The 27,583-nt window shown below is 42.7% G+C and overlaps 1 protein-coding gene across 1 annotated transcript in view; it reads left to right on the forward strand.

Moving 5' to 3' along the window:
• The window catches only part of LOC115652173 (complement C4-like), a 93,716-nt gene that overhangs the window by 35,300 nt on the left and 30,833 nt on the right, over window positions 1-27,583 (forward strand). The window contains 8 exon segments of the mRNA XM_030563872.1: window positions 1,134-1,248; window positions 1,467-1,537; window positions 4,238-4,377; window positions 4,944-5,156; window positions 7,987-8,038; window positions 11,297-11,377; window positions 19,451-19,654; window positions 26,127-26,202. Of these exon segments, the coding sequence (XP_030419732.1) occupies window positions 1,134-1,248; window positions 1,467-1,537; window positions 4,238-4,377; window positions 4,944-5,156; window positions 7,987-8,038; window positions 11,297-11,377; window positions 19,451-19,654; window positions 26,127-26,202 (952 nt within the window).

Here is a 27,583-nt window from a genome sequence, read left to right on the forward strand (position 1 = left end):
TCTTTCTCCACATGAATTTTCCCATTTCCTAACCATTCACATTGCCTTTCTCTGACCACCATCTAATTCTGTAATATCCTTTTTGAGATCTGGCGACCTCGACACAGTATTCCAGATGAGGTTGCACCATGGATTTACACAAAGGGAGTGTAATAGTCTCCCCGTAATTCACCATCCCATTCCTTAGGCAACCTGATATCTTGTTTGCTTTTTTGACTGCTGCTGCGTACTGAGCGGATGTCTTCATTGAGCTGTCCACAATTTCAATTAAAAAGTTAATTTCTTTACATGAGTTGTATACCATGAGCCTGATCCAAAGCCCACTGACGTCAGTGGATGGATTCCCACTGTGGTCTACTGAGTATGCCCCTGGTTTCTGTTCCCAGCTCGAACACTAAGCAGCTGTGTGACCTTAAGGATTTCATTTCAGCTCTCTGGGCCTCCCTTGCCCATCCCACACAATGTTTAAACTATTTTGATTACTAGCAGGGAGAGGAACTGCCTCTCACTGTGTATTTGTACAGGGCCTAGCACAATGGCAACCCAATCTCAGCTGGGGTCTCTAAGCACTCCTGCCATGCAAATAAATAATAACAATAATTATCATCATCATTTCTGAATTAATTTCAGTGCACTTTGGATCACACCTTGTGTACCCAAGCACTCTGAAAGTCTTCCTGCCTGCTGACTGTATGAAATTCAAGCAGAGAAGTTTTTTGCATTTGTCTCCATTCTTCCCCTTGGGCAACCAGTTTCATTGTACAATTCTGTGTGTCATGACTGATCCCATTCAAAGCATGATTTCTGTCACCAGTGTTCTCTCCTTCTCTTTTCATGCCTCATCTATCACAGTGATAATGAAGAAATAAGGGGGAATTTTTTTGGTTGACAGCATATAATTCCCCAGTTTGGAAGGAAGAATTAACCTTTTGTTCAGTGTCAATCTTTATCTGTTGTCTGTTGTCTTTCTGCATTTTTTTTGCAGTTTACAAGATCAAAACCAGTCAGTCTTTTCATTCAACTATTCAGCATATTAATCCTTTTGTCTTGTCTCTCTGACATCTGATTATCCAAATCAGTGTAAGGTTATTGTCCATAGGTTTCAGGGAAGACTCCCAATTTCTGTTTTCCAGTTGGTGACGTTCCAGAAGAAGATGTGTTTGATGAAACTTCAATCAACTTGCGCAGTGTCTTTCCTGAGAGCTGGTGGTGGGAGACAGTAGAAATAAAAAACCCTGGACAGCATAGGTACTGTATTATTTGACCAGATGAATACACCTACATGTATATAAATATACCCATAAAGTCAGTGTTCTGTTGAATCTATTATAGAGGCATTTGGATCTGCTTGCTGTGTCTCTTCTCCACAAATGACATTTTTTTTCTTGTCAGTCTTCAAGATTTAAGGAATTAACTTGTTTTCATTTCATACATTCTTCTTAATACCTTATCTCTTGTCCCATTAGGATAACAAATGCTATTCCTGACTCTATAACTACTTGGGAAATTCAAGCAATAAGTATATCACCTCAAAAAGGTAAAAAACCCTATTGGTAAACTATTGGTTCACTCTCTACTGATGCATGGTAAACTATTGGTTCACTCTCAACCTCTACACCAGGGGTCGGCAACCTCTGGCACACTTCTGGCACACGGCTCACCAGGGTAAGCACTCAGGCAGGCCAGGCCAGTTTGTTTACCTGGCATCTGCAGGTTCGGCCAATCGCGATTCCCACTGGCCACGGTTCTCTGCTCCAGGCCAGTAGGGCAGCAGGAAGCAGCACGGGCAAGGGATGTGCTGGCCGTGGCTTCCCATCGCCCCCATTGGCCTGGGACTGGCAAACTGCAGCCAGTGGCAGCCATGATCGGCCGAACCTGCCGACACGGCAGGTAAACAAACTGGCCCAGCCCGCCAGGGTGCTTACCCTGGCGAGCCACGTGCCAGAGGTTGCTGACCCCTGCTGTATACCATCTTAAAGATGTGTACTAGATCATCTAGAAGTTATGGGCTCAATACAGAAAGTACAGAATGGAATTTTATGGCCTGCGTTGTGCAGGAGATCAGACTAAGCAATCATAATGGTTGCTTCTGGCTTTGAAAATCTAAGAACCTTTTAATTTTAGCTTCCAGTTAGACAGAGGGTTGTGGTAAATGACAATGATAGATAAAATGCTTAGCACTTTGAACTTATGACTCTTTCACTGTATTTAGTGATGACTGCATTCATATTAAATAAGTCTGGGGAGCAGATGCAAAAAGAAAATTCCAAAGGAATCATATTCAGATTTTAACTGAATATGTGGTACATTACCATTAATAGATTTGTTGGTTTTGAATAATAATACCTAGCACTTTGCATCTGTAGATTTCAACATGCTTCACAAAAGAGATCAGTGTCATTGTACCCATTTTTAAAGATGGGGAAACTGAGATACAGAAAGGTGAAATGACTTCCATAAAATCACCCAAGCAGTCCAGTGACAGATATGGGAATAGAATCCAGATCTTCTGAGTCCCAGTCCTATGCTCCATCCACTAGGCAACATTGCCTCATACATGCAGAAGAGATCATTCTAGTGTGCTTTCCTGTATAACACAGACCATAGAATTCCACTCCGTTAGAGTCATAGTCATAGAATTTAAGGCCAGAAGGAGCCATCAGATCATCTAGTCTGATCTGCTGTATAGCACAGGCCACCAGCACCCACACATTCAACTCAGCAACAGAAATAAGACCAAAGTATTACCGCCCAAAGGTCATTAGACTCTTATGTGCCACAGGCAGAGAATAGGAAGGACTGTGCTGCGTCAGTGTCCGAGGCCCCAGCAATGGCAGGGAAATTTGGGCTCAATACAGGAGTAACTGTATTGAGCCCAAATTTCCCTGCCATTGCTGGGGCCTCGGGCACTGATGCAAATTCTCCACAAAGCATTTTAAGAACATGGGATTTGCCATTCCAGATAAAATCAAAACCATTGATGTATCCTGTTTCCAAATTTGCTGAACCAACCACTGGCCCAAACTTCATGGCTTCAGAAAGAACAGAACAAATTCGCAATATACCCAGCCAATTGTTCAGTGTTGGAGGCAGGAGTAAAAGTTTCCTCCTGACCCGGCAGATGATCAGCTTATGGTCTGAAGCATACAGTGTGATTACCATTATCAGTATTCTAGCTTGCACAATCACAGACATAAGCTGCCATAAGATATTGCTACAGAGACTTTTCTTCCTAGTTTGTAAACAACCAAACTCAGTACCATTCTTTTGCATTTATTGTAAAAGCTTAGGAAATTCAGGCCTTTTCATAAGTCTCCCATGGATGCCAGCACTGGGTTTAGGTAGCACTGCTGTACCAAATTAACATACCTTTTAACTAACGCATTATTGTAGACCCCAAAAAGATTGTCTGCACGGACCTTTGAGCCCGTGCAGAATCCCACTGATTTCAGCAGGACTCTGCACATGAAATGTCCCTTTGCAGAATCAGGACCGTTGTCATTTAGGCCTTGATTCAGCAAGGGGTTTAACATGTGTCAAATATAAAGCCCCTGAGTAGTTTCCACTGGTGTAATGATTACAGCAGTGGAGCATGACTGTGGAGGACTACCCAAGAAAAGTAATAGAAAAGGCCTTTTCTAGGAACCTCATTCACAGTCTGTTCAATATTTTCAGAGAAAAGAGATTATTTGGAAAGAAGTTCAACAAACTTTGTGCTATTTGTTTTAGTACTGTGTGGGGTAAATTCTGTCATCCCTTTGTGCAGGTAGAGAGCCCTGCCCTTAGCAGAACCAGTGTAGTTGTCCATGGGGAGACTACACTTCTGTGTGCTACACAGAACACAATTTCACAGCTGCCTCCCTTTATGAAGCTCTGGATGGGAACTGGAGCCAGGCCAGGAGTGGAGAAGGTTCAGTTTGGTGCATCCATGCCTGTGCAATCTCCATCTCATAGGTTATGTAGAGCAGGCATGCAGTCATGGTTGTTGAGCTGATCTGCACTACAGCCTTGGGGAAGGAATCTGTCTCCTAGACCTCCCCAGGACTTCCAAAACTAAGCTGGGCTTGATGCAGGATAGATTTGGACATAGATTTGTTTCTGAACATCAAGAAAGGAGCACAGCTATTTGTTCTTTTTTAAATGTAACATCTTAATAAGTACCTAAACTAACAGCACTCTGAAAAGCTAACATACTGTGGTTTTGCTGGGTCTGAACTCCAGTTTTCTCCTCCACCAGGATTCTGCATAGCTGACCCTAAGACCTTTACGGTTTTCAAAGATTTTTTTGTATCAGTAAGGTTACCATATTCAGTTAAACGGTATGAGCAGCTAGAAGTAAAAGCAGTTGTCTACAACTACCTCTCTGAAGATCTCAAGGTAATGTTACTGTAGTACATTGCTGAACTGTATGCTATACACATCACCCAACCACCAGTCCTACTTCCTTTATCAAGTTTCAGCTACGTTGTCTGAGTTGGCCATACCTGGCTGAGGTCCTCTGAGCTTTGTAGAAAGAAGCAGAGCTAGGATAAGGGAAGACTGTTGTCTTTCCCCTGCTCCCTCAAGCTTCAGGGACTAATTAATTGAAAATAACATTAATGTTTATATTGCATGTTTTCAAAGCAATGAACCAATATTCACTAATTTATCCTTATATCCCTCCTGTAGGCAGGTGAGTACAGTTAGCCCCATCTTGGAATAAGCTGCTCAGTCTAAGTGTTTTAGCTGGGAGGCAAGATGGTCTAATGGACTGGGAATTAATAGATTGCAGTTCTGTTCTTGGTTTTGATAATGATTCATTGTGTAGCCACAATGAGCACTTAGCTCCTCTGAACCTCTGATCCATTTGAGGTTTGCTCTTCATTGTTTATATCTGTTGGATATCTATTTCCTTGAGCCGTGGTGTAATAAATATTATGACAAGCATTTCCTTGTTCCAATAGGTTACAGTGAAGATGATCACAGTGGAGGGGGTGTGCAGTGCAGGGACATCGACAAAGGATGTGCAACAGAAACTAACTGTTAAGGGAAACTCAGCAGTGCCTGCCTATTTCTCAGTAGTTCCACTCATTGTAGGGGAAATTCCAATTACCATTACTGCTTTTGACCCAATTTCTGGACACAGCGATAGTGTTATGAAGAAACTCAAAGTTGTGGTAAGTATAACAGCATTTGATCAGCTCAACCGTGGAGCAGGAATTTAATAGCTCTCTTTCTATCTGTCTCTGTTTCATTAAATAAACACATAATTGTGTGCATGGAACTCTCAGGAAGAAAATAGAATTAGAAAGTAGTGACTAGAATGCTTTTAGCACAGAGAAGAAACTTCATTCTGGGATTGACCTATGACTACAATTCCCTATTTATAAGGTGGGTGCACAACTGGTTGGAAAAGCATACTCAGAGTAGTTATCAATGGTTCACAATCAAGCTGGAAGGGCATATTGAGTTGGGTCTTGCAGGGATCTGTCCTTGGTCTGGTTCTATTCAATATCAGAAGAACATAAGAATGGCCATAATGGTTCAGACCAAATGTCCATCTAGCCCAGTATCCTGTCATCCGACAGTGGCCAATGCCAGGTGCCCCAGAGAGAATGACCCGAACAGGTAATCATCAAGTGATCCATCCCCTGTTGCCCATTCACAGCTTCTGGCAAACAGGCTAGGGACACCATCCCTGCCCATCCTGGCTAATAGCCATTGAGGGACCTATCATCCATGAACTTATCTAGTTCTTTTTTAAGCCTTGTTATAGTCTTGGCCTTCACAACATCCTCTGGCAAGGAATTCCACAGGTTGACTGTGCATATGTGAAATGCATAGTCCTGCTCAGTGCAGGGGAATGGACAAGATGACCTATAAAGGTTTCTTGTAGTTCTACATTTCTATGACTATTGTAGGTAAAAAGAGTTCACTACTGAATTATCCTGAAAGAGAGAAGAGTTGACTACCTCTGATGTAGCTTGAGCTACACCAGTATGATTGGTTGTTTGCTCTTAAAGAAGGAATCCAATTGCTCTGGCAACCATCAAAGGAGTGGCCTCATAGACCAGCCAATCACAGTTGGTTGGAAAACAGGGTTGGCCTAACTAGTGCCAAACCTCCACCTAGGTTGCATATAGTGCTACATGTGCAGTTGGGAGGGTTTGTTTTTATTCCATGAACCTGTGGCTGAAGATATGCATAATGTTCACCCACCTATATGCAACATTTGTGATGGTGGTAACTCCTAGTAGTCCTGGCATTTGTTCCTAGCCAACATTAATGGTTGTACAGCTAAGTAGCATACCTGAAAAGAAAGCTTCCTTGGATGAATCTTTAATCTCACTGCTTTCTTCACTAAAGGTGGGAGGGGATGCCATTTTCAAAAGTCAATCTAGCTCAGGGTTGCCCAACAAAGGGTCCCTTTGGCAACCTACCAGGAGCCCAAGGCCACACCTAATTTACATATAATGGGACTGATTCTGGCTGTGCTCACCATTAATAAGCAGCTGTAGCCTCAGGGATCAAGATAAAGCACTGTATGTTGGAAACCTGTAGTTTCTACTGGCCACATCCCCATTAAAATGGAGGCAGCCTTTATTATTTATTTATTTATATGTTCACTGCTAATAACATGCTTGTTGCTGTACAAGACACAAAGATAAAGTCAGTTCCTACCCCCAGTTCCTACCTCCCACCTAAAAGACATAGAGAAGATGGGAGACACTGGGAAGTCAGGAAGGAAAGCAGTCATTTGTGGTAACTTTCTGTCTCTTTGCTGGAAAAAGCATTATTGGCCTTATATGGCCTTCATTGCTTTAGTATAAATTCAGGAAGTCTGTGGTAGAGTAGGGAACTGAAACTGTGTCCCCCAAATCCTTGGTTGGTACCCTTCTCAGTGACCCATCCTTCGTAGTGATAATGCCCAGCACAAGGTCTTCCATATTTAATAGACAATCTGGAATTTTGCAATGTCATGATAACAGGGACCACATTCCAGGTAGTGAGATCAAGAACACTGAGACATTAGAATCATAGACTCATAGGACTGGAAGGGACCTCTCGAAATCATCTAGTCCAGTTCCCTGCACTCATGGCAGGGCTACATATTATCTAGACCAGTGGTGTGCAAACTGCAGCCCACAGGCTGCAACTGGCCATTCAGGGTAATCTGCTGGTGGGGCGCAAAAGAGTTAGTTTACATTGACTGTCTGCAGCATGGCTGCCCACAGTTCCCAGTGGCTGCAGTTCACTGTTTCCAGCCAATGGGAGCTGTGGGAAGCGGGGGCCAGCACGTCCCTGCAGCCCCTGCTGCTTCCTGCAGCTCCCATTGGCCAGGGATGGCAAACTGCAGCCACTGGGAGCTGCGAGGGCCGTACCTGCGGATGGTCAGTGTAAAAAAACTATCTTGCGGCCCACTGGCAGATTACCTTGGAGGGCTGCTTGTAGTCCATTGGCTGCAGGTTGCCCACTACTGATCTAAATCATCCCTGTTTGTATCATATCACTCGAATCAAGGCCATTAGTTGTCTCAGCTGTAACTTGTATGAACTTTGCACAGTCAGCATCTTCTAATTATTTTTTTTAAAAAGAATTGATTAAAAGAAAATTAAGACGTAGCTCCTTTATTGACACTTTGCATAGTGTGTGCGTAAAACATCTCTCCTATGGACTGTAGATGTAGGTTTCACGTGCTAAAAATAAATGTCAAAGCTTCACATTTCTTGTTTATAAAATGTTTCATCTGAAAAAAATGACTCTTTTTTTCTAACAAAAAAACAAGTAAATATCAGTACTCAGTTCAGCTGGTATATTTATGGACTTGAAATGCTGACTCTAAGTACCTTTTATTGTATTTGATCAGAAATCTCTATCCAAATGAAATTATTGCTGCCATCTACTGGTCCAATATTATGTTAGTGGTGATACGTTTTAAGCAGTTAAGTCCTCAGGATGCAATCATTTCGCAATGGGGTTGACCTATTTTTTTTCTTTATTGTGCAGACTGAAGGCATTTTACGGACAGAAGAAGAGACCATTTGCATTAATAATAATTGTAAGTTACAAGAGGGGCTTTATTTTTTAAGACTTCCACCATTTTTAGTCTAATAATCTGATTTCAAAATACTTTTCAACTATCTGGGCTAGTAGGATCATAGGAACTGCCTATGGGAATCCTAGGCCCATATACTTCTGGATTCCATCTCTGACAGTGGCAAGCACCAGATGCTTCAGAGATAAGTGTAAGAACCTTATTTAAAGTGACATTCCTATCCCCATGCTCTGTTACATGCCACCAGGAAATAAGCTGAAATATTTGATTGAAATATTTCTTGTATGCTTTTAGTAAATTTTTATCCTGGGCAATTGATGTTTGTTGTCCCTTTTCTGTGGTTCCATGTTCAGAATAATTGTACTGCCAATCCTTATTTACCAAAATGACAGTGACTAGCATGCAACTACAGTTACCTCCATAAAATATTTCCTCTTTCCTCTGTCACATGTGAATGTGTCAAAGTACTAAAAATTAATATTGATAAAATTTCACTCCACATTGACAGACAAATCATGTTCCCCTGGCTAAGTGAATAGTCTCATTAACATAAATGAGGCTGACTGTTTGCAGAAGAAAGCATGCACAAGTTGGCCTCTAGATAAGCTATGATAATGTTCTGCTCTCGGTTCAATTGGTTAACACTAGAGCTGGGCAAAACGTTTTAGGATAAATAATTTCTTCACCAAAAAATGCAGTTTTGGGTCTGCTGGAACTATTTGAGAATTCAGTATAAATTTGCTGAATAGTTTGAGCCGAAAACAATTTTTGAGCTTGCACGTGGGAGACCCAAGTTCAAATCTCTGTTCCAATGACTACGTATGTTGTACAAACTGTAATGGCTTCAACAGGAGAGACTGAGAAAGACCCATCCCAGTGTATCCTGTTGCCCAGTGGTTAGGGCCCACACCTGGGAGGTCTGAGACCCAAGCTCAAGTCATTGCTCTCGATAAGGCAGAATGGGACTTGACTCTGGGTCTCACACATCCCGGTTGAGTGCAGCACTTCCTCTTCTAGTTTTATGACTGGAGTTTCCAAATTTCCTTGTTTTTAATTAAAAAAGAAATGGTTAAAAATATTTAAAATCTAAATAAAACAGTTAATTTGACCTGAATCTATATATCTTTTGTTTTGCTAAGAAAACCAAAAATTTTCCATTTTGATCTTAAATGAATTATTTTAGGGTTTGGGGATTTTTTTTGGTTTGGCCAATGAACTAAAATATCGATTATCAAGACACACAGCTCTTGTTGTCAATGAAGTTGTTTCTTGTGAACAAAATGGAAATGTGGTAAAAAAAAAAAAATCTAAAAAAATCCAGTAAAATCCTGTCTGACAGCCATTGAGAGACATGCAGAGTGTTAGTGAGTTATAGATTGGAATGGTCAAATGTACTGACCCTCTGAGCTGCTTATGATAACCTTCAGAGGTTTGAGAGCCAGGCATGCTGACAGGGGCTCCAGCTCCAAGCCCCCTAGCCCCTTCCCTGCAGGGCAGAAGCCCCATGGCCCAGCAGGCATCTCCCACGGAGCTGAAGTCCCAAGGCCCACCACCCTGCTGCTGGGCAGAAGCTCCAAGTCTCTGTCCCAGTCTGGTAGGCGGAGAATGTGGTGGCACACAGTGAGCCACACTTTAACTGTAAAAGTGCCGTATGTGACTCTCAAGCCGCAAGTTTGGTCACCCCTGTTATAGATTATTGTAACAGGCTCTAAATCCAGTGGCATTATTCAGTCCATGATTTTTAGTATCTAGCAAAATTATTAATTTAAGCTCCCAGGTTTGTCTTTTGAAAGTGTTGTGCAGATTTCTTTTGAGGATGAGAAGAGGTCTATGATAGAGTGATCGTTTTGTGAAAACTATTCACCCATGGTTGATATGGTCTTTTTGTCTTTTATCATGTTGTGTGTGAGTTCCTTCAAGGGCATAGTGATTGTCTGGTTTCACCCACATGGTTGTTATTGGGGGCTGTTATTGGAGCATTTAGTGCGTTGGATGAGGTACACCACATGCCATGATAGGCATGTGTAGGACCCTTGCATCTTGAAAGGTGTGTTGTGGCTGGCATTGATTATCGTAGCAGTGGAGATATGTCTATAGGTTTTGTGTCTGGTGCTGCTTTGAGTTGGTTTGTCCTGTTCTGTGGGAAGCTTGCTTCAGATAATGAGCTTGGAGAGGTTTGGGGGTTGTTTGAAGGTCAGAAGAGGGGGTTTCAGAAAGATTTCTTTTAGGATGTGGTCCCCATGAAGTATCAGTTGTAATTTTTTAATGAGATCCCATATGGTTTCCGTCATGAGGTGATAGGTGACAACTAGGGGTATTTGGTTGGAGAGGGTTTTATTTCTGTACTGAAGCAGCTTTCTTGTAGGGCATTTGAGTAACCAGTTCCATGATGCAATCTACTCTGATGGAGACAGGGCTGGCTTTAAGCCTATTCCACCAATTCCCCCGAATCAGGCCCCACGCCTAAGAGGGCCCCGTGCCCAGTGAGAATCCCTTCCCTGGCTAGAGGTGCCTTTTTAATTTTTACTCACCTGGCGGCACTTCGGGTCTTCAGCGGCACTTGGGCGGTGGGTCCTTCGCTTGCTCTGGGTCTTCGGCAGCACTTCAGGGGCGGTTCCTTCAGTGCTGCTGAAGACTCAGAGCACTGTCCGGTGAGTACAAGCCCCACGTATGTTTTTATGTTTTTTGGGTTTTTTGGTCATCCCTGCAGGGGCCCCGTCAAAACTGTTTGAATTGGGCCCCGCACTTCCTAAAGCCAGCCCTGGATGGAGAGAGACTTTCACTGGAAGACTTTCATAGCCAGGAAACTGTTAACCCTTTGCTGACACCATACTGTCTATCAAGAATAATTCATCCACATCTTTCTGTGTCCCCGATCCCTTTTTAAAATGATGTTCAAAATCATTTCTTCATAGCTTATAACAAATTTCTCATGTTAGCACTTACTGGCCCTTGTTCAGCAAGGTGCTTAAGTATGCATATCACTTTAAACAGCTAAGTAGTAACATTGAAATTCCATTGCAATTACTCAGGTGCTTAAAGTTATGCACATGCTTAAATACCTTGCTGAATCAGGGCCACTATTATCAGCTCTTCATGCTGCTTCTTGTCTGCCATTGATCTCAACTCTCACAACTTCCTAATGTAACAGTTCTGTTGTGACTGGTATGCATTGTGAGATATTGCTATGAAGGATATGTTTTTAAATTAAATTGTATTGGATAACACTTAAACAGTTCTCATGCACATCTTCTTTTCTAGTTAGAAGCCTTGTTCTTGATCTGAAGAAACCCTCTGATATGATACCAGAGTCTGAGAGCCATGTCTTTATGAGCGTGAAAGGTAAAAATAGCCTCCAGAGATTATAATGATGGCAAATGATATGTGAACTGGTGTATCAGGTTCATAAGCTGATCTCTGTAAATATGAGTCACAATTCTTTCCTGGAGTTCCCCTGTCATTCAGCAGGAAATATTCTGCCGTTGTTTGGACCAAATCACTGAGAGAGGCAGAACCAAATCTAAGCCATGCTCTCCTCCATCTACTCTCTCCATAGCGAATGTGTATATATAATGTGTGTGTAAAAAACATATAAAAATTATGTTAAAAGAACATTAAGGTTTCAAAGTCAAGCATTCAGAAGTTAGGAAATGCCGGAATCATGTGCATTATGAACAGTCTTTAACTACATGATCACATACTGTTTTTTCCATGGAAGCCCTGCCTCATTCAGTGCATAGACTGTACAGTACTCAATTAAGGAGCAGCAATTCAGCATTTTTTAATCTTCGTTGGTCGGTCACAGAATTTCCATTGCTGTTCAATCCAGGACGTTTGATAACTTGATTGTCCCTTAGCAGGTAGACTTCTCTGCCACAAAATACTGTGCACCTGTCTGTAGCCTTATTCATGAATGGGTATATTGATGAATCTCTTAAACTGCATTGGTTAAAGATTCAGTCTCCCGAGGTCTAGAGTATCAGGAATATTATTATTATTGTTAGGAGACCGTAGGAGCACACAAGAAACAATCCCAGTTTATTACAAGTTCTTTTAGTAACAAATTCTCTAAGCAGATAAACAATCCCACAAATACTAAAATACAATAGCAGATACAGAGAGAGTGCAAAATGTTTAGCCCTATATGACCAATATCACTCACATCTCCTGCTGGGAGACCTTGGAGTGTCAGTCATTATTCTCCTCCTCATTGTCGTCATCACCACCCGTGGTTGACATCTTGGCATCTCCTCGAGCATTTATTCTCCCCTTACCCTACACAGACCAAGCAACACCTTTTTTCCTGAGTTATGCTTGTGCCTACTAAGGCTCATATATATGCATAAGGCTGTCAACATCTTTTTTCTTATTTCCACTTCCACACCCCATAGTCTTACGGGTGCTCCACTTTTCACAGGTTATCTTGGTAGACCAGGTCTACATTACAAACTTACGTCACTTTAACTACATCACTCGGGGATTTGAAAATCCACACCCCTGAGCGACAAATTTATAGCAACCTAACTACCGGTGTAGACAGCATTATGTCGATGGAAGGGCTTCTCTTGTCAACATAGCTACTGCCTTTCATGGAGGTGGATTAACTGTGCTGATGGGAGAAGCTCTCCCGTTAGTGTAGTAGCATTTTCACTGATGTGCTACAGAAGCACAGCTGCACTGGTGCAATGTTTTAATGTATATTAAATATTTCCTGCCCTTAGTTCCCCTTATTCTGAATAACATCTATGCAGACAAGTCTGGATGGTAACCTGCAGTTCTTGCAGAATTTCTCATGAGGTTACAATTGGGTGTCTTGCGGTCTAGACCACTGTGCCCTTTTAAGGAGTCTGATTTGTTCTGTATATTCCAAGTAGGGTGACTAGATGAGAGGAAGAAAATATCAGGACACATAGTGGGGGGGTCCGCTGGCGGAACAACAACAAAAAAAGCTGAGTGCTGCTGATGGAGCAAAATATCGGGACAAACACCTAAATATTGAAGCAGTCCCGATTTTATCAGAACATCTGGTCACCTTAATTCCAAGTTTCACCTCACTTAAAAACTGCTTGCTTACAAAATCAGACAAAAAATACAAAAGTGACACAGCCACACTATTACTGAAAAAGGTTTACTTTCTCATTTTACCATATAATTATAAAATAAATCAATTGAATATAAATATTGTGTTTATATTTCAGTATATAGCATATAGAGCGGTATAAACAAGTCGTATGTATGAAATTTTAGTTTGTACTGACTTGGCTAGTGCTTTTTATGTACCCTGTTTTAAAACTATGCAAATATCTAGAAGAGTTGATGTACCCCTAGAAGACCTCTTTGTACCCCAAGGGGCACATGTACCCCTGGTTGAGAACCATTGGTCTAGACGGATACATTGTGGCATATTTTCTTAAACATTTTTTTACTTTTATCTTGTAACTTTACTGGTACAGGGTTATTCCTGGGTTACCTACTTATGTTAACCTCCTTAGGCCTGAGGGCTAGTATGGCTAAGCTGAAATCATACAGGCCTCAGCCTGTAGACCTGGCATTACAACCTTACTTTGCTTATATACCTAATACATATTTTTTGCTCATAAATACTTGTCAATCTTATACTCCTATGATCCTATCATGCTTAAACCTGTCCATTATGCATTAATTATATTTAATCACAACAACAAATACTCTATTAAATGATTAATTAAACTAATTGACTACACATAGCTCCCACACATCATTTGTGGATTCTCAGCTTAACACATTCACGTGGATTATTACAGGCACAATGAAATCAATGCTTCTTGTTGATCCTGGCTTCCTGAACTGGTGCATATCCACCTACCTCAAATTTGTCATGAGAATTCTTTGGGAGTTCCATTGTATTCAAGGGAACAAGGATCTTCCAATACATGAAAGCCTAAATAATATGTTGAGATTCTGTTTCAAAACCAGAAAACCCTTTTGGCTTGCAATACAAGGTACATTTACACAGCGACAAAAGACCCGCAGCGCAGCTGCAGCTTGCCCGAGTCTCAGGCTGTGTGGCTATAAAGTTTCAGTGTAGACCCTTCCCACTCATGGGGTCTCAGATCCCAGGATTCAGCTCAAGCCCAAATGTCTACACTGCAATTTTATAGCCATGCAAGCTCACTCACCTGACCTGGGCCAGCTGTGGGTCTTTTATTGTAGTGTAGAGATACCCCAAGAGCTTGAAAACTTGAGGTGAAAAGTGGACGGATGCCAACATCCGAAATACACACCAAATCGAGGATCATGTTGAAGAAATAAATGGCTTTTCACTCCCATAGAAAATATGGTCCACTTTGAATTGCATGCACACATGACATGGCAGATGTGCCTACTTTCTCCATAAATGGAGACTGAGAGATAGAGATACAATCCTACTTGTGACTGTGGAAACAGATTTCAAACTATGGAACACCTCATCAATCAATGTGTCAAATGATCTTATCTCAGTAAAGTCTCTGCAATCCTCTCCACTTCACCTGAAACAATCAATTTGATTGCCAACCTAGATTTAGGTATCTTTAAATTGCTTGTTTGTAACCTAGATGAAAGGAGAAGAAAAAAAGAAAGGAGGGCTGGAAGGGACCTCAAGAGGTCACCTAATCCATCCCCAGTGCCGAGCTAGGATTAAGATAGCTAGATCATCCCTACATGTTTGTCTATTATAGAATCATAGAATCTTAGAATCATAGAATATCAGGGTTGGAAGGGACCTCAGGAGGTCATCTAGTCCAACCCCCTGCTTAAAGCAGGACCAATCCCCAACTAAATCCTCCCAGCCAGGGCTTTGTCAAGCCTGACCATAAAAACCTCTAAGGAAAGAGAATCCACCACCTTCCTGGGTAACCCATTCCAGTGCTTCACCACCCTCCTAGTGAAATAGTTTTTCCTAATAGCCAACCTAAACCTCCCCTACTGCAATTTGAAACCATTACTCCTTGTTCTGTCATCTGCTACCACTGAGAACAGTCTAGATCCATCCTCTTTGGAACCCCCTTTCAGGTAGTTGAAAGCAACTATCAAATCCCCCCCTCATTCTTCTCTTCTTCAGACTAAATAATCCCAGTTCCCTCAACCTCTTCTCATAAGTCATGTGCTCCAGTCCCCTAATCATTTTTGTTGCCCTCCACTGAACTCTTTCCAATTTTTCCACATCCTTCTTGTAGTGTGGGGCCCAAAACTGGACACAGTACTCCAGATGAGGCCTCACCAATACCAAATAGATGGGAATGATCACGTCCCTCAGTCTGCTGACAATGCTCCTACTTATACAACCGAAAATGCCATTAGCCTTCTTGGCAACAAGGGCACACTGTTGACTCATATCCAGCGTCACATCCACTGTAACCTCTAGGTCCTTTTCTGCTGAACTGTCACTCAGTCCCTAGTCTGTAGCAGTGCATGGGATTCTTCTGTCCTAAGTGCAGGACTCCACACTTGTCCTTGTTGAATCTCATCAGATTACTTTTGACCCAATCCTCTAATTTATCTAGGTCTCTCTGTATCCTGTTCCTACCCTCCAGCGTATCTACCACTCCTCCCAGTTTAGTGTCATCTGCAAACTTGCTGAGAGTACAATCCACGGCATCCTCCAGATCATTAATGAAGATATTGAACAAAACTGGCCCCAGGACTGACCCCTGGGGGACTCTGCTTGACACTAGCTGCAAACTAGACATAGAGCCATTGATCACGACCCGATGATCTAGTCAGCTTTCTATCCACCTTATAGTCCATTCATCCAGCCCATACTTCTTTAACTTGCTGGTAAGAATACTTTGGTCTTTCAAGCCTCCAATGACAGGAATTCTACCATCCCTAGATAACCTATTCCAGTGCTTAACTATCCTTATAGTTAGAAACTTTTTCCTAATATCTAACCTAAATCTCTCTACAGAAAACAGTTGCTTTCACTACAAAACCCTGATTCATCTCCAGAGTAAAATCCGTCCTGTGTACTCAATGAGGCAGGGGTTCTGTGGAAAAAATAGTATAGGATCATATAATTAAAGACTGGATCATAACGCATATTGACAGAGGGACAAATTAAGGTTGCATGGCTAGCTGATTTTTGTGTAATTTCCTATTTAAAAGAAAAAAAAAGCAAACAGAAAAAAAAACAGAAATTCCATCATGTGGCATCATATTGACACCAACATGGGTCATCAGCAGAGTTGGAACTTTTAGATCCACTGCACCAGACCTCTGCCATTTGAGCTACCAAAGTAACTGAAAGCAGTAGAAGTTGTCATCCTCTGTGTGGACCAGTGCTAGAGGGGAAAAGCAACACACTTTGCCAAAGGGTTTCACTGATATCTGCTGACAGCGGAGGAATGGTGAGACTTGGGAATCATGGATTCCATTACAGCAGGGATCAGCAACCTTTCAGAAGTGGTGGGCCGAGTCTTCATTTATTCACTCCAATTTAAGGTTTCACATGCTAGTAATACATTTTAACATTTTTAGAAGGTCTCTGTCTATACGTCTATAATATATAACTAAACTACGGTTGTATGTAAAGTAAATAAGGTTTTTAAAATGTTTAAGAAGCTTAATATAAAATTAAATTAAAACGCAGAGCACTCTCGACCGGTGGCCAGGACCTGGGACAGTGTGAGTGCCACTGAAAATCAGCTCTCATGTGCCATAGGTTGCCTACCCCTGCGTTACAGGCTCTGGAGGGGAGTTTTCCCTAGTGGGCACAGAGTCTTCTGTCCATTTGCTCCCAGCTTGACCCCTTCTTTCCAATCCCCTCCAAATGTTCCTGTCCTGCCTCTTTCCCACCCCTGGTTCCTTGTCCCAGTTGTGTTCTCGATGCCTAGCCAGTTCCATTCTCCATTCCTCAGGCTTCTCATCCCAGCCCTAGCCTCCTTGCCCAGCCAATCCCAGTTCCCATCTCCTGGCTTCTTTCTCAATCTGTGTCTTCACCCCTAGCATCTGGTCACTCCATACCCTCATTCCCCATCCCCATAAGCTCCAGTCCCAATCTCCCTCCTTGGGCTCCTTCTCCAATGTCCAGCATTTCCACCCCATCCAGCTGCTTGTTTCACTCTCTTTGCACGTCTAATCTTAGTTCTCCCACTTCACCCTGGCTCTTCATCAGACCAGCCTCTCTCCCCTACACCTCTTCCCCTGGCCCCACTGGTTCCCAGTTCTCATCTCCTTGCTCAGCCAGTCTCATTCTTCTTCCCCAGTCTCCTAGACCAACTACTGTCTGCTTCCTCATCCACTGGGTCCTAGTGCCCACTCCTTTTTCCTTCCTGGCTCCCATCTCCTTGTCCAGCTAGTCTCAGTCCCCGACAACTGTCTCCGAGTCTCAGTCTATTTGTCATAATCTCCTCTGCCCCCGTCTCCAAGTCCTAGTCACCTCGCCCATCCAGTCCCAGTCTCCACTTTACCCCCAACTCCTGATCCCAATTTTCCCTCTCCTGCCGCATACCCTTCAGCCTCCAGTTCCATCCTTCCCTCCCAACATCATTGTCCCAATGAACTCAGTTTGTCTCCCCCCACCCCACACACATCTCAGGTCCAGCTCTTTTCTCCTCTGCATTCAGTTATTCAGTTCAGGTGGCCTCCTGGGCCCAGTAGGAGAGTCTTGAAAGCACAGGAGAGACAGCCTCCATGCTCACACTTCTAGTGCTTGGGCCTGGCACAGCTGGGAACTTGTGACACTTTCTCAGGAGGCACATGACTGTTACCCCACTGACCCCAGTGAGAGGAAGACTTGATGGTTCTGGGTGTCAGCTCCATGACACTACCCATCTGTTAGCCACCCAAACAATCTCCTCGGGGCTCTGTCAGTCATAACTTTGCCTTGCAGTTTAACAAGAGGTATACTCCAATACTCAATCATCTTTGAAACGTTCCATTGTAGTATCCAGCTCCTGTCGCTGGACACTCTCAGAAATTGCCAGATTCGCTATCCCCAGTGTACACTAAGAGTCAGTTCCTATATAACATCACAGCACTGAGATAGAGCTACAGTAAAAACAATCATAAGTTTACTATTAAAAGCTAAAATGTAGAGGACAGTGAGTAAGGACAATGGAAACAGGAATGGTTTCATGTAAAACAAAATCATAAAATGCCAAGCTGAGTCTACACTTATCAGTGATTACCTTTCCTATATAATCAAATAGATTCCCTGTTTCTCCCCCCACCCCCCACGCCACACCTGAAAGGTTCAGTCTTATGCAGAGCTAACTGGTTTCTGACAAACCAGGATCCAAGCATTCATGAAGCATCTTCCCACTGCCAGGGGTTTTCCTCAGTGAATGGATAACAAAATGTCTCCTTGCATTCATTTTGTATTCTTCAAAGTTCATTTTTTGCCCCCAGAGACAGCAGAAACCCCTTGTGGTTTAGTCTCCAGTGTCATCCCAACCTCTTGTTGACTTCATGTTTAAATTGGTCTCGCACTGTGTTGGCTTATAATACTTAATGTACATGGGAACCAAGATGGACAGATGAATATATATTCTCACTCCTGCCTGGAAGAAACCTGTTTTTTTCTTTCGTTAGTGACAGACTTTAAAACATAGTTTCAATACATATACACAACATGTTTAAATACCATCTGTATATATATCTCATGATGATTATGAGGATCAGTATAAGATAAGCCTTTATTAGAGGCCTTACATGACATTCTTTATGGATAAATACTATAAAAATTGTCTGCTAGGTGCAATGAGTTTGTCAAGCCTGCTCAGAGATGCTGATACAGAATACTAAACCATTCGCCAGTTGGCATGGAAGTGTGCTTAGGGTCACAGAACTGCAATTTCAGGGAAAGTCCTGCTCAACCCTGGACTGGCTTATGCCCAGTCCAGATGGAATTTTCAGGGTATAAACTGAAGATATAACAAATGTCTACTGAGCATGTGCAAACTATGATTTTTCAAAGGCTTATAACTTGGCCAAATTTGGGCTGATTTTTCACAGACATGGCAAAAGGCATATCACTGACACAAAGTCTCCACCACCCCCCTCTGCACACACACCCCAAATTTCAAGTTACTGCTCCAAAGCCTGGGGAGTGCTAGAACTTCTGAAATAAAAGCTGGTCAGAAATTTTTAACGTTATTCCCTAGCCTTGTTCTTGGAAATAGCTGAACTGTTGTGACTGAAATTAAAAATACATAAATTAATCAGTCTGAGGCAGACACCCAGCATGGAAAAGTTCAACCAAGCAGTTAAAGTTAAGCGAAGTTATAAGCAACTGAAAACAGGATCTTATAATGGGAATTGTTGGGCAACCTTAATAATAGGCAGTGCTACTAGCCCCACCTATAATCAGTTATTTTAGGGTTATGTTTACTCTTATTTTTTACCCTTTCCAATCTTTTAATACAATTATTTTGGTCTGTTTTTTTGCCAATATAGGGGATATAATGGGCGAGTCCATTCAAAACTGTCTCAGTCCAGCTGGAATTGATAAGCTTATCAAAGTGCCCATTGGTTGTGCTGAGCAAACTATGGTGACAATGGCTCCAGCAACATATGCCATTGAATACCTGGATGCAAGTGAACAGTGGATCAACTTTAAACCTGAACGGAAAGAAGAAGCCCATAACATGATTGCACAAGGTATGTGAAGGCTCTTCCTCCTCCCCCACCCGCCCCCCAAAATAACAAAACTGTTTTTACTTGTTCTCTCTTTGCATTGTAGACATAGGGATAAGCTTGATTCTAACTAACTTGCAGAACTATTATGGACGTTTAGCAACCAGGCACAAAATCTACACATTTACCTGCCAGGATGATAATGAAAGAACTAATGAAATTCCATACACTTATAAAATCAAAGGCAAAGGTGTAAGCAAATCCACAGCTCTCTGTGAACCGATGAAGATCCAAGTCAATGGAGTTGTGTCAATTTCCACCAGCTGAGGCTCTGACCCAAAGACTCTCTATGGTTAATTAGAATTCTGCAAACCTTTTCTAATATAATTAGGGGCTTCTCTTCCTTTCAACTCCTGTGCACCATGGAACTCCTAGTGATATGAATGCTACTTAGGGCTTCTTGCCGTGAACTAAGTGTTCATGTAAAGTTGGGGTGTAAATCTACTCTGCACTAACCTGCTGTGCACTAAGTGTCCATGTGGACACTGCTGCCACACAGTATCTGCTGGGCCAGACATTTACATAAATATATAGTATGTGGTGTCTTTTAAATTAATTCAAATGTGGCTATAAAAATATCCCCAGCTCTTAAAATTCCTCCAGCTTGTTACTTGTTTTATTGATGATCTGAAGCTACTTTTCCCTGCTTTCATCTGGTAGCATCATTTGTCACAAGCCCATGAAGAAAGCTACAGCCCTCCATCACTGGATGCCAGTTCTTAGGTAGACTATAACCCCTGCACTCATAGCAGTTCCCTTTGAAGTTTTTACAGGCCGTCATATAAGACTGGGCGTGAAGTAAGACATTGCAAACCTTACTACAGAGTTGTCATTGTGCAACATGCAGAATAGAATCAAACCTACGGTTTCTCCCCTTAAATAAATAGCTATTAAAAAAATATTCTCATTATAAGAATTATATGGTGGTGAAACATATTCCTGTTGTGTCTTTATTACAACAGAGCTTATATATATGATTACCAACTGTACTTGCTTATAAGCCAAACACACTCTAATATGAATATTGAAATTGATCCATCCTAGAGGACAGATGAGGTCCCAGAAGACTTGAGAAGGGCAAACATGGTGCCTATTTTTAAAAAGGGGTGAAATGAGGACACAGGAAATTATAGCATAGCCAGCCTCACTTCGATACCTAGAAAGATACCGGAGCAAATTATTAAACAAGCAATTTGTAAATGTGTGGAGGGTTATAATAGGGTTATAAGGAATAGCCAGCATGGATTAAACAGGAACAAATCATGCCAGGTCAACCTAATTTCCTTCTTTGACAGGCTTACTGGCCTAGTGGATGGGGAGAAGCAGTAGATGTGATGCTTTTAATAAGGCTTTTGACAGTGCTGCATGATACTCTCATAAGCAAATTAGGGAAAGATGATCTAGATTTAATTACTATAAGGTGGGTATTCAATTGGTTGAAAGGCCATATTCAAAGAGTAGTTATCGATGGTTTGCTGTCAAACTGGGAGGGCATATCTACTGGGGTCCTGCCGCAGTCAGCCTTGAGTCCGGTACAATTCAGTATTTTCATTAATGATTTGGGTAATGGAGTGGAGAATGTGCTTATAAAATTTGCAGATGACACCAATCGGGAAGAGTTGCAAGCACTTTGGAGGATAGGATTAGAATTCAGAGTGGAGAATTGGTCTGAATTCAACAAGATGAAATTCAGTAAAAACCAGGACAAAGCACTTAATTTAGGAAGGAAAAATCAGAAAGCACAACAACGACGAAATGGGAAATAACTGGCTAGACAGTAGTGCTGCTGAAAAGGATCTGGGTATTATAGTGGACTACAAATTGAATATGAGTCAACAATATGATGCAGCTGCAAAAGATGCTAATATCTTTCTGGGATGTATTAACAGGAGTGTTATGTGTAAGACAAAAAAAGTAATTGTCCCACTGTACTCAGCACTAGTGAGGCCTCATCTGGAGTACTGTGTCCAGTTCTGGGTGTCACGCTTCAGGAAAGATGTGGACAAATTAGAAAGTCCAGAGGAGAGCAACAAAAATGAGAAAAGGTTTAGAAAACTTGAGCTATGAAGAAAAGTTTTTAAAAATGGTCATGTTTAGTCTTGAAAAAAGTAGACAGAGGGGGGCATGATAACAGACTTCCAATATGTTAAAGGCTGTTATAAAGAAGACAGTAACTAAAGGAGTAGTTAAGCTCTGGAACAGGTTTCCAAGGGAGGTTGTGGAATTCCCCTCATTGGAGGTTTTTAAGAAGTGGTTGGACATGCACCAGTCAGGGATCACCTAGGTTTACTTGGTTCTGCCACAGTGCAGGGGGCTGGACTTGATGACTTCTTGAGGTCCCTTCGAGCCCAACAGTTCTGTGATTCTATGTCAGCTGACCATAGACACAAGTATATATGAATCTAGTAACACTAGTATGGCTAGTCCTGCCTAGGGATCCAGCCCTTGTGCAGGACATGACACACCTCAGCCAGGTGAAGGTGAGCCAGTGGGGCCATTAACAGCAGTTCCTGCCTGGGGATCCTGGGTGTGTTTGAAGGAGGAACTTTCATTCTAAGCCCCAGATTTTTTTTCAAGTGCTTTTAACTATCCACAGAACTTAGCCTAGGGCTGGAGTTCTTTGTGTTTGTCTCAGCTCAGTTGTGACAATGAAATATGGGAAATACAGAAAGATTCTTCACAGCAGTTTTCGGGTTACCCACAGGCAGAAAGAAAACTGCTTTTTGCACCTTACCCATAGGCAATTGGACAGTTGTCTGATGGCTGTCAGCTGAAGACTTGCTAACTTCCTGGGGTCTGTGGCAGCTTGAGGGCTCTATACCAGCTAGGAGGCAGAGACTGGTAGGAAGCAAGGATATCTCAAGACTGCTGGCCAAAATTTTAAACACTATGTGATGATTTTAAGATGCCTCACATTTTGGGCATCTTGCCTGAGACACCTTAAAGAGCCTGGTTTTCAGAAAGTGCTGAGTGCCTGCCCTTTAAAAATGGATCCCTTTCAAGGTACCTTAACATGGGCACCAAAAAATTGGGGTACTTGAAATCACTAGTGTTTTAAAATCTTAGCCCTCTTTTTCATAGACTTCAGTGCCAGAAGCCAATCCATGTGTCCAGCCAGTCATCATCTTATTCTGCCCCATCTTCTGTTGGTAGATCTCAATTCCTCACTCAGCTTAGAAGCCAACGGTTAACTCAGGATTTGTCTACACAAGCAAACAGGGGTGTAGATCTACCCGCACACTAGCCTGCTGCACAATATGCATCCATGTGGACCTTTGTGTGCTTTGATCTACTCTTATTTGAAGCAGCGTAGGTCAGAAGTGCGCTATGGAACGTTTAGTGCATGGCAGCAGAGTCCACATGAACGCTTAGTGAGTGGCAGCCTAGCACAGAGTAGATTAACACCCCAGCTTGTGGCAAACTAAGTATTTGTGTAGACCAGGGATGGGCAAACTACAGGCTGCGTCTGGCCCCTCAGACCTTTTAATCTGACCCTCAAGCTCTTTCTGGGGAGCGGGGTCTGGGGCTTGCCCAGCTCTGAACATGCCGTGGCTACACACTATTCCCAGCAGCAGCAGCATCTCCCTACTCCAACTCCTATGCATAGAGGCATCCAGGGAGCTCCACCTGCTTCCTCCGTACAGCTCCCATTGGCAGGGAACCATGGCCAATGGGAGCTGTAAGGGCGGTTCCTGCAGACGCGGCAGCACACAGAGCCATCTGACTGGCGCTGCGCCTCCACGTAGGAGTCAGAGGGGGAATATGCCGCTGCTTCCAGGAGCTTTGAGGGCAGTGCCTGCGGACTGGGGCAGTGCACAGCGCTGCCTGGCCGTGCCTCCGCATAGGAGTTGGAGCTGCTTCTGGGAGCTGCTTGAGGTAAGTGCCACCCAAAGCCTGCACTCCAGATCTTTTCCTGTGCTCCAACCCCCCCACCCTCTGCCCAGAGCACCCTCCTGCACCCCAAGCCCCTCATCCCCAGTGTTAGAGGGCTTATTCCTTCACCCATTCACTTCCCTGGTCCTTCTCACATAAACAGAGAGCAACAATACCTGAAGTCAGAAAGTGCAAACAATTCAATGTTTATTGGGGTGAACTTCCAGCAAGCACGATTCCAGTTTCCTTCCTCAGTGTCCCCCTTCCCAGCTCTGACACCACAGAGCCTTGTCTGTGTCCTTGTTCCCATACCCATTCCTCCCCCCCACCCCTTTATCAAAACATGATTCCAATTCCCGCACTCCCATTCCCCCCCTTTAGTTCTTGATTGACTGCAGACTATATAGTAAAACTGCTTAGCTATACCTCAACCAATCATTTTACTGAAATTTAATTAACCAATCCTAACGTATTGTAACATGATTATCTAACCAATTATATCCCACCACCTTAATTGGTTTACACCCAACAAAATTATTTATACAGCAGACAGAAACAATCAGAGAACCAGACAGAGATTATACAGACAAAGAATAGGGAAGTGGAGACTACAGTGATAGAACAATACAGAAATGAGGATTTTACACCCCAGCTATTGATAAATGAGTCTTGACAGACAGGATACTACCAAACTACGTTTTCTTTAAATCTTTTAGGCTCTTCCCTTTCTCTGGAGGTGATAGGTATTATCAGAACAGGATTGTATTCCTAATAGCCCAATAGCACCTTATTTCAATGTGACTAGTTTGGAATGTAAGGATGTGACCATACACTTCCCAGCTTATGGCTGCCTCTGCTGCTTAGCCGAAGGCCTTAGCCTAAGAACAGAGCCTCAGACTGTCACAGTAAGAGAAGGCCCTTACACAGATAGTGATTTTGATTCTTTCTTTTATACCTCTATAACTAGCTAAGTGCTTAAAAATACACCTACGTTTTTAAAGTATAGGCCTTTGCAGAGAGGCCTGAATATCTATATCCTAACACCCAGCCCAACCCCCGAGTCTACGCCCCCAGCTAGACCCCTCATCCCCTCCTGCATCCCTACCCCAGGCCAGAGCCCCCTCCTGTACCCTGAACTCCTCATTTCTGGCCCCACCTCAGAGCCTGCACTCCCACACAGAGCCCGCACTCGAACCCCCAATTTCATGAGCATTCACTGCCCACCATAAAATTTCTATACCCAGATATGGCCCTCAGGCCAAAAAGTTTGCCCACCTCTGGTGTAGACAAACCCTTCCCTCGCTCCAGTGCCTTTACACTGGGTCAAAGAACCAGAATAACCCAAAATGCCTCAGATGCAGCAAAGGCTGGCCACATGCTGGGAGATGCTGGAGGTGAGAGGGGTGCCGGGAGGCCTGGATTGTAGCATGTGGGGCTACGGCAATCCAGGCAGTGCTGTGACCCATAGGCAGCCAATGACAGGCTGCCATAACTTACACTGGTCCAAGGGCTGTTTGTGTTACATCAGGGCCTGCTGAGCATCCCAGAATTGGGAGAGCACGCAAATGACTTAAAGCCACCATATCCACATTCCTCCATGGGCTATGAGTGCTGTGTTGTGCAGCACAGAATCTCACCCATGAAGAGTAATGATAGAAAATACATTTTTGTTTGGCAGTTAGCTGAATGGAGTTCTTTAGCCTTGTGTATATCTGTTACCAAGGGCCTCATCAGAATAATTTGTTCCCACCATCATTGGCTTCTGTGCATCTTAACAATGAATTAGAGTGCAATGCAAACCTAAAGTATGTTAGAATGTGTTGCACGCATCTGACTGGAAAACAGAAACACTTTGAACCTGAGGTGTTTGGTCAGACATTGTTTCATTTTCTTAGTAGTTGTATTTATCTAAAATCCCCCAAGGAAATGTGATGCTATTCTATTAGTGGTGATTAATTATTATTAATAAAACATAGTTCTACTGTGCCTTTTATCAATAGATCAGAAAGAGCTTTACAAGATTGAGTATCATGCTCACATTAAAGATGGGAAAATGAGGTGCAGAAAAATGAAGTGATCTGTTCAAGTCAATGGCAGAGCTGGGAATGGAGCCTAGATCTCCTGACTTCCAGTTATGTGTACTATCTGCTGGACCTCACAGCCTCTTTTGTGTCTTATTTCAACCCCTTGTGCAGTTGCTTAAGAAAGTGGCAGTACTTGGGGATGGATTTTCAGGGACCCACCAGGCAGAAATTCCTTGGTATCCACAAATGCTTGTAACAGTGATGCCCTTATGCCAATCCAAGTAGACCCATCAAGGTAGGACTTAAACAAAACTCATGCTCCCTTTCCTCTACTTTATTCCAAAGGGCCTGCTGTCGCAATCTCACACACACACAAACACACACACACACACACACAACTTTTATGAGGAGCAAACAAAAGTAGTGGAGGGTACTTCCATGTTAATCCAGGTGTAGCATGTAAAGGCCCAAAGTGCATAAATACAAGTCCATGCACAGTAATATTCTTACCCAATATATCTGATTGCTTGTTTATGCAGGTTACACAAGACTTCTTGAATTTCAGAAGGAGGATGGCTCTTATGGAGCATTCAAAACAACTCCCAGCAGTACATGGTAGTGTATGCGTCATAATCTGCCTTAGTTGTTGTTTTATATTCTAAAATGCCCGTGTTGTCACACATAGTGCATCAGAAATTTAGTTCCTGGCTTTTGTGGTCAAATTGCGCCCATATACTTGAGTGCATCTAATATGTACACAGATAAATTAGCTACATACACAGCATGTGAGCATGCAAAATAGGTATTTGAAAATATATGGATGCAAGTCTGTGTGCCTAAACTTTGATTCTTTGGCTTTTATGGCCAAATAGTTTTTATTATTAATAAAGTGAGACAACTTTTTTTTCTGAACAACTTTCAGTGAACAGCTAATGGTGATGTAATTATGTGGGCATGTGCAAGCATTGTTTAATAATAAGAGCAGGCACCTGGGCGGACACTTCTATATATGTTTAAAACTGCTTATACTGGTGGGGTGAAATTAAAATGAAACACTTACTGGTAAGGGGTCCCAGCTCTGGGCCTCAAGTGAAAAAGGCGGGGCCTCAAGCAGAAGGGGCAAGACTGGGGGATCAGCCTCCCCCAGCCAGCCCATCTGCACTGCCTGGCCCACGCCGCCCGGAGTTCCGGTGGCAATTTAAAAGGGCCCAGGGCTCCTGATGGAGGGGGCAAAATGGGCAGCGATGTTAAAGTGCTTTAACATCAGCTGCTTATGAGCTAGTACCAGCTTCTTACAGGTACACCATACCAACCAGTAGCAGCCCACTTTCACCCCTGTATATTGGTTTATTTTAAACTTATCAGTGCAAGAAGAGTATAAACACAGGGGGTTATCTGGTATAAATAAAGCAATAGAAATTCACACTGCTAGTTAAACCAATGCAACTTGGTGTGTAAACCAGGCTTCATTGTACATGAGGCTGTCTCTGTCTTTCTCTCTATCTTTTTGTATATCTATCTCTATCTTTTACACTCATGAAAAACCAGTGTCAGAAGAGAACTGGGCCCAGTGTGGTAGTGAGTAGTGTTGTACCCTAAGGTATGAATTGCACTGAGATTCTTCAGTCTTTCTGAATGCCTTGTAAACACCGCTACCTCTATATAACGCAACCCGATATAACACGAATTCAGATATAACGCAATAAAGCAGTGCTTTGGACGGGCAGGGCTGCGCACTCCAGTGGATCAAAGCAAGTTCAATATAACATGGTTTCACCTATAACGCGGTAAGATTTTTTGGCTCATGAGGACAGCGTTATATCGAGGTAGAGGTGTATCTTTCGGCATTGCCCTATAATTACCACTGACTGGTCAACGTTATACATAGCAGTAGCTTGTGCAAAATTGTATCAGAATCTTCTGACATACTAATTAGGACTGTCAATTAATTGCAGTTAACTCACACAATAAACTCAAAAAAATTAATCACGATGAA

This window comes from Gopherus evgoodei, chromosome 1 (genome assembly GCF_007399415.2).
Source record: "Gopherus evgoodei ecotype Sinaloan lineage chromosome 1, rGopEvg1_v1.p, whole genome shotgun sequence".
Taxonomy (NCBI): Eukaryota; Metazoa; Chordata; order Testudines; family Testudinidae; genus Gopherus; species Gopherus evgoodei.